General features: G+C 38.6%; 1 protein-coding gene across 1 annotated transcript; it reads right to left on the minus strand.

The window, feature by feature from the left end:
- On the minus strand, positions 1 to 2,292 carry LOC103710561 (UDP-glucuronate 4-epimerase 3-like). The gene has a single exon (XM_008796335.4). It carries the CDS (start codon positions 1,966 to 1,968, stop codon positions 580 to 582), a length of 1,389 nt encoding a protein of 462 aa, XP_008794557.1. The 5' UTR covers positions 1,969 to 2,292; the 3' UTR covers positions 1 to 579.
- Positions 2,293 to 8,182: the final 5,890 nt, after the last annotated feature.

An 8,182-nucleotide genomic window follows, 5' to 3' on the forward strand; every position in this document is an offset into this window, starting at 1 on the left:
GCTAATAACAAACCCAGGGTCATGGGTTCTGTTCTTTTATTAAAATTGTGTCATGACAAGTAAGGTCTACATCAATTAGCATATGCCCTAATAAATTCATCAGTCATGTACAGAACACAATGCTAAAAGTACATCTGACTGCCAGAGAGAAATGCATCAATGCAGTACGTGGAGAATGAGAGATGAAGAAAACAATTATAAAGAACAAAAGAAAGAAATTGCGTGCTTCCTTTTCTTTAGTAGTACAGATCATGAGAGCATCCTGCAAACACTAAACACCACCACTGAAGTAAAGCCCCTTGCCACAGGACTCCCATTGATCGATCCCCTTCATTCCCTCTTCTTCTAGCAATTATAACAAGAGGACATAGAAGAAGTCCAAGCAGAGGTGCCGAGGAGAAGAAAAGGACACTGACTGAAAATTCGAACAAGACGAAGAAAGAGGGAAGGAAATCCCGTACGAGCGTCAATGAGAAGAGGATGAACTCGAAGAAGTGAACAATCCTGACCGCCTCAAGAAGCATGCAAGGAGAAGACCCGACACCACGGCCACTGCTACCGCTGATCTTATCATCCTCATCAGCTATTGCTGCTGCCGCTTTTGCTGCCCCTCTTCTTGACCAAGTTAGGGCGATAGTACTGGAGATACCACCTGACAAAGCGCTTGAGCCCAGTGTGGAGGTTGGTGGTGGGGTGGTAGCCGAGCTCTCGCTGGGCGAGGCTGATGTTGGCGTGGGTGAACTGCACGTCCCCGTTGCGGGGCATCTTGACGGCCTTGCGGACGGCCTTGACACCAAGGAGATTCTCGAGGATGGAGACGAGGTCGGCGACGGGGACAGGAGAGGTGTTGCCGAGGTTGTAGACACGGAGCGGGGCAGGGCCGCGCTTCTTGCCCCCGCTGCCGGTGCTCTTCCCCGCGGTGTCAAGGGCGGCGACGCAGCCCCGGACGATGTCGTCGATGTAGGTGAAGTCACGGGCGACGGTGGCGTGCCCGGGGCCCTCGAAGATGGAGATGGGCTTGCCGCGGAGGATGTTGCGGGTGAAGAAGAAATAGGCCATGTCGGGGCGTCCCCAGGGGCCATAGACGGTGAAGAAGCGGAGGCCAGTGATGGAAAGGCCGTAGATGTGGTTGTAGACGTGGGCGATCTCCTCGCCGGCCTTCTTGGTGGCAGCGTAGAGGGAGGCGGGGCGATCGGTGCGGTCGGACTCGGAGAAGGGGACCTTGGAGTTGAGTCCATAGACGGAGGAGGAGGAGGCCCAGACGAGGGCAGGCTGGGGGTCGGCGGACTTGGCGACCTCGAGGAGGGAGACGAGGCCGGCGACATTGGAGTGGACGTAGGAGGCCGGGTTGGTCATGGCGTAACGGACGCCGGCCTGGGCGGCAAGGTGCATGACGTGGGTGAAGGGAACGACGTCGAACAGCTTGCGGAGGAGGAGGGCGTCGTTGATGTCGCCCTCGACGACGAAGACCCCCGCGCGCTCGAGGAGAGCCTGGCGGGCGCGCTTGAGGGAGGGTTCATAGTAGTCGTTGAAACAGTCGAGGCCGAGGACGCCGTCGCCGCGTTTCTTGAGAGCGGCGGAGACATGGGTGCCGACGAAGCCGGCCGCGCCGGTGACGAGAACGGAGAATCCGCCGGGCCGGCGGCGGATGCGGGCGGAGGAGCGGACGCGCTTCTCCCAGGCGGGGCCGCCCCAGGAGGCGGTGCGGAGGGAGCGGCGGTGCTGGCCAAGGTTGGATGAAGGGGGGGAGTCGGCTTCAGCGGAAGGGGGGCCGGGGGAGAGGAGGAAGAGGGCGGCGAAGACTGCGACGGCGAGGAAGGCCCAGAAGGCGAACTTGGAGAGGGGGGAGGAGTGGTGCCAGCGGAAGAGGAGGCGGGCGGTGGAGGGGTGATGGTGGAAATGGTGGTTGTGGTGGGGTGGCTTCTCCATCTTGGACTTGCCCGGCGTGGAGGGAGAGCCGTCCATCATCAAATAATTACTTCCAGGCTTTCTGATTACTACTTTCAAGAAGAAGAAACTGGACAACAGAATCCTTGCTTGACTCCACCCCCTCCCCTTTTTTTATTTGTGGTTCGGCCCTTCCCTCACTCTCCTTCACGCGCCTTATTTAGTCTTCCATCCCTCTTCTTGGAGTTTCCGTTGTGTTTCTAATTAGGGATTTGGAAAGGGAGGGGATGGTTCCTTGTTCTTTGAAGAGAGGGGAGGGAAAGGTACTATTATTCTAGGCTCCGTTGAACGGCTAGCTTGTGTTCAGATTGAAAACCGAGAAGCGAAGGAAAGGAACGAAAATTTTTTTTTAAAAAAAAAAAAAAAAAACTTTCTTTGGGCAGTAGATGGGGAGGAAATCTGGGGGTGAAATGAGAGTACGGTGGAAAAGGGCTGAAGAGGGGGTCAAAGTTGCGGGCTGGTAAAAAAATAGGGATGCGGGCCCTCTCTCTTTCCAGGGACACGGGGAAAACCAGACAAATGCGATGCGGGAGGGGAGAGAGAGAGAGAGAGAGAGAGAGAGAGAGAGGAAGGTAGGTGAATGCTTCCGCTCGTTTGGTTGGCGGAGGAAGATGGAAAAAAAAAATAGTCAGATTCTCATATTTTATAAAAAAAAAATTTATATGAAAATATGAAAAAATTATTTTTTCATGAGGCGAAAATTATTTCAATTTTATTTTTTTTTCAAAAAGATCATTCAGCATTAAAAAAGTATTAAAGATGTATTAAAGATAAAATTGTTATTAAAGGCATAATAAGAATTATACATAACTTTTTCAGAAAAGTGGATGGTCAACCAAACATAAGCATTTTGGAACTTTGTCACTTTTCCATGATCAACTAAATATGGCAAAAATACTTTTCTAGGCATTCTCTTCATATGAATATGTTTTCTAGGAATTTCTAGAAGAAAAATGCTTTCCGCGAACCAAACGAGTCTTTCGTGTTTTAGCTAGCGGGGTTGGATGGAACTATAGAAGTCGAGGGAAAATAAGACGTGTGCATGAATTAGGTGGAAGTCCTATGAATGTCTCGGCTTCTTCTTCCCAACGGATTCCTATTTCTGCTTCTATTTGTGAAGATTTTGTGGGAGGATTTCAGCTCGAAATAGCCAATTCGCATCTTGTCGCTGTACAAATCAAATCAAAGTGTTAAGAAGGTTTTGTGTATGACAATTGAGGGGTTGCAACCTTTTGAGAGGAGTGCAGATCTTGGGGTCAAGCAAAGAGAGAGATTGAAGCCTTGCTTTATACTTAAACATCTAGGGTCATTTGGTTCGCGGGAAGCATTTTTTTTCTAGAAATATAATTTTTGAAGAGCAGTTTTCTGAGAAGATGATGCCTGAAAAAGTATTTTTTGCATGTTTGGTTAACTATGGAAAAGTGACAAATTTATAGAGTGCTTATGTTTGGTTGACCATCCACTTTCCTGAAAAAGTTATGTGTAATTCCTATTATACCCTTAATAAAAATTAGATCTTTAATGCCTCTTTAATGTTGAAAGGTTTTTTTGGAAAAAAAATGGAATGATTTTCGGCTCACGGAAAAATAATTTTTCCATGTTTCTTTAGGTCTTTAATGCCTATTATACCCTTAATGAAAATTAGGTCTTTAATGCCTCTTTAATGGAAAAGACTTTTACATGAAACGTGAGAATCATATTTCCATGAGAATACAACTTTCTCTCCTTTGAAAACTCCAACCAAATAAAAAGCATTTCGTTACTTTTTCGTTGACCACACTTTCCCCACTTCTTTTTCCGTGAACCAAATGAGTCCTTAGTAAAATTATCCTAGCAATTTATTCTTTTAAGCTGTAATAAGTTAAGATTTAGGTGAGAATAGAGGAACCCTAGGGCTAGAGTTGCAAATTCTGGGATTAGCAATTTTATTGCGAATGGCAAGTGATTGATTATGTTGTGCTTATTGGGGTTGTTATTTCTATTAATTTTAGGCATTTGCCGGTCTATATATTTTATGAAAGCATTCGAATTTCATAATATTGCAAGATATTACGATTAAATTAATAGGAAAGAGTTCTTTTCAGCTTTGCCCCTTTTGTACCCAAAAAGAAAAAAAACAAAATAATAGGAAGGGTTTAGATGCATTGTTGGATTAACTGGCACATCTAGATTGGACGGGTGTTACATATTAGAGGCAAGAGGCTCCCTTGCATGCCTTTCTTTATTATAAATATGAGTCCTTTTGTTAATCCATTGTAAATATTATAAGGAATAAGATTGACCATGGCCCTTCTTGAATGTGAATATTTATGAATGATCCCGATTTGGTTTTATTATGGTACAATTGAAATGCCCAACTTGGGATTCATAATTTGGAAAACCATGAAATAAATCTTGTAATACATGAAAAATAGTTGAAGCATTATCTTGTGAATGACATGGATAAATGGGATGGTTCTAAAGTTCTTCGAATGGTAATGGTATGATGTGAGCATCTGATTGGGTAAGAGTTCGGGAGTAGCTATATTAATATTGATGCCCCATGACAATCCGAAAATGTGGTATTATTGCCCTGTGGCCTAGAAATATACATTATTATTGCCTCATTACAAGTTGAAATATGACATTATTATTATCTCATTATAAGAGAGAAATTTCGCACATTGCCATGTCATAAGGTAGAAATATAATAATATCATTGCCCTATCACTATCACGGGTTAGAACTTCACCATCATAGGCTGAAAAAAAGGGAACATTTTACCTCTTATTGTTTAAATTTGGGAACATTTTATTTGAACTGTATCCATGTAAAATAATTGTGAAATAGTATTGAATCATCCCGTTAAATAAAATAATTAGTCTAGTTATCTGTTTTCTTTTTGTTGTGAAATATGTGTTGAAACATGTTGAGTGGTTGATGCTGAGAGCAAATAATTCTTACTGTGAATGACATCTGGGGCTCGTTTGGTTCGCGGGAAGTATTTTTCCTCCTAGGAATATGATTCCTGGGAATCAGATTCCTAGGAAGAGGATGCCTAGGAAAGTACTTTTGGCATGTTTGGTTAACCATGGGAAAGTGACAAATTTCCAAAGTGCTTATGTTTGGTTGACCATCCACTTTCCTAGAAAAGTTATGTATAATTCCTATTATGCCCTTAATAAAAATTAGGTCTTTAATGCCTCTTTAATGCTTCTTTAATGCTGAAGGGTCTTTTTGGGAAAAAAATAAAAAAGGAGTGATTCCCACCTCATGGGAAAGTAACTTTCCCATGTTTCTCATGGGAAAGACTTTCCCATGAAATGTGGGAATCATATTCCCATGGGAATACAACTTTCCCATCTCTCTCCTTTAAAAACTCCAACCAAACAAGAGGCATTTCATTACTTTCCCGTTGACCACACTTTCCCCCCTCCTTTTCCTGCGAACCAAACGAGCCCCTGAAAATTTTCATGGTAATGACACTTCGCTCTTTCTTAAATTGCGCTTGATGGTGGTTTACCTTCATATTACTATTTATTCGAATATTTTGTGGATGTGGTTTGTCAATGAGAAATTAATTGAGCTATCAAGCTCATATCCTTTCTTTGATTCTTTTTAGGATTGGTCACAAGATAGAGTAATCATCAGACTAGAGTTTTAGTAGAATTTTAGAGTACAATTGTTATCTTTGAGATTTTGGAAATTGGACTACTTAGTTAAATAGTTTGCATTTTTGGATATGGATGCTAATATTGGAGATTGTTAGCTTGAGTTTAAGGTTGGTATGATAGTTTTATGCTTGAGGAGTTGGTTGCTTTAAGTCAAAAACATAATCTATTTTATTGTTAAAAATAGATTATTTTTAAGTTATTGTACAAGTTTAAGAGGCTTTGTATGTTTCACAGGGTCATGCCTTACATGATATGCACCTGTCTCACATGCCTAGCATATGTATAGGGTTGGGATGTAACAAACTATGGTAACAGAGTTAGCTTATGATCACTAGGGTTTAATCTAGGATAAGTGCAAGATTGTTAGATATTAGTATAAGGGAATGCATTTTGCATTATATATGTTTGATATATCTTAGAAAGTTGACTCTTCTAGTTGAAGATAACTCCTAGTATGTAGGTTGGTTCTTGCGTCTGCAGATGGCTCTTGCCACCCTATGGCTTGGCTTCTATTATTGGAGGCAACTCCTTTAAGATCGAAGATGGCTCTTTTCTGGGTAGCTATTTCTAATTCTCTGGAGTAAATCATGCACTAGACTCTGGGCTTACCTCAAACTCATATACCATAAGAGGGTGTTTGGTATGGGGTGATCGTCCTAGGATCAAGAGTGATATGGATAGAGGTGATGAGATCACCATGTTTGGTTGCACCATGGTAATCCTACGTGACGGTGATCTTAAATCACCTCCACTCCTCAAATCACTCCCCAACTCGGTGATGGGATACCTGTCCTTGAGGTTGGAAATCCAAGATCACTCCAGGGCAGTGATCCTAGGTTGAAAGTTAAAAACAAAAATACCCTTCAAGTTAGTAAAAAAATTGATATATCAATATACCATCAATATATTATGTCAATATTTTTTATATATATAATATTGATATTATATATTATATTATAATATATTACTAATCATATTATTATCTTATTATTATTCAAGAATAATTTAAAATTCTAGTGGAAATATATTATTATATTTTATATTTATATAATGAAAATATTTAATATATTACTATATTACTCCTATTTACCTTATTTTTCTAATCAAAATAATTATTAGTATTAAAAAAATCTATTGCAAGTATAAATAAAAAAATTTATTCTATAATGAAAAATAACATATTTTTATAAGATTAATAATTTATAGGAGTAATAAATATATTTTTATAGAATATATTAATAATTAATATATTGATAAATATATTAATATTTTATTATAATATATTTTATATGATTAATATGATAAGGGCTACTAAAAGTAGAATATGTGACAAAATTATGGAGCTATTATAGGAATTAATATATTGACTTATATTTTTAATTCATGAGAATTAAAAATACATAAAAAAATCCATCTAAGATTTATCAAGGGTATTTGTGGTATTATGTAGTCAGTGATCTTGGATCCCCGTACCATACCAAACAAGTTACTCATGGATATCCGGAAATTTTTAATCACTGTACCATGGCTTACCAAACACATTGATCTTAGATCACCGAGGATCAAATCATCCCAGCATTCGGATCACCAGGGATCTTAGATCACCGTGGTGATCCTGTTGGGGTTACCAAACGCCCCCTAAGGCACAAGATACTACTGAAGCTTTGGAAAAATAACATCCATATATACTATCAAATGTACATCTCACGTGTATAGTTTTAGGCCCTGTTTGGGGGGTGCTGTTGGTAATAAAGCTTTTGGAAATAGAGCTATTGGAAGTAGAACTTTCTGAAGTAGAGCTTTTATAAAAAGCTGTTTGTTGTTTAGTAACTACATTTCTAAAGTGCTGTGGCACTTTAACATGTATTTGGTAAACAAACTGAGAAAGTATTTTTATATGACAAAATTACTATAAAAAACATTGCATAGTATTATACAACAGAGCATAATAAAACATAATATATATTAATACATAATTATATGGTATAGTATAATATTACTATAATATAATATACTATTATTATAATATAGTAATATAACATTGCATACCATAATAATTTAATATAATATTAAATTATTTAATATAATATATTAATGTATTATGATATAATGTAATATAATATTATATTTATAGTATAATATAATAATAAAGGTACAAAATATTATAATTATTCGCGTACATTAATTTTTCATAATATAACATAATATTAAATTATTTAACATAACATATTAATGTATTATGATATAATGTAATATAATATTACATTTATAGTATAATACAATAATAGGAAATAAGAATATCTTTTCTTGCATGGAAGAGAGTCTGATCTATGGCTAGAGTTATTTGTTAGGACTCTAGTAGATTTTTAGGTTTATAAATGGACAAAGTATGTAATTATTATATTTTATTATGAATATTTTAGCCAAAAAATAGTTTTTTCGTAAAGCTTAAAATTAAGCTTTTTTTCAAAAAATTATTTTTAACTTTTTAAAAAACTAAAATAAATATTTTTAGAAAGTCAAAAAAATACTTTATGATCCTTCAAAAACTCCATCAAATGAAGCTCATGTGACAACCGGGC

Source organism: Phoenix dactylifera, unplaced genomic scaffold (genome assembly GCF_009389715.1).
Source record: "Phoenix dactylifera cultivar Barhee BC4 unplaced genomic scaffold, palm_55x_up_171113_PBpolish2nd_filt_p 000776F, whole genome shotgun sequence".
In the NCBI taxonomy this organism is placed as follows: Eukaryota; Viridiplantae; Streptophyta; class Magnoliopsida; order Arecales; family Arecaceae; genus Phoenix; species Phoenix dactylifera.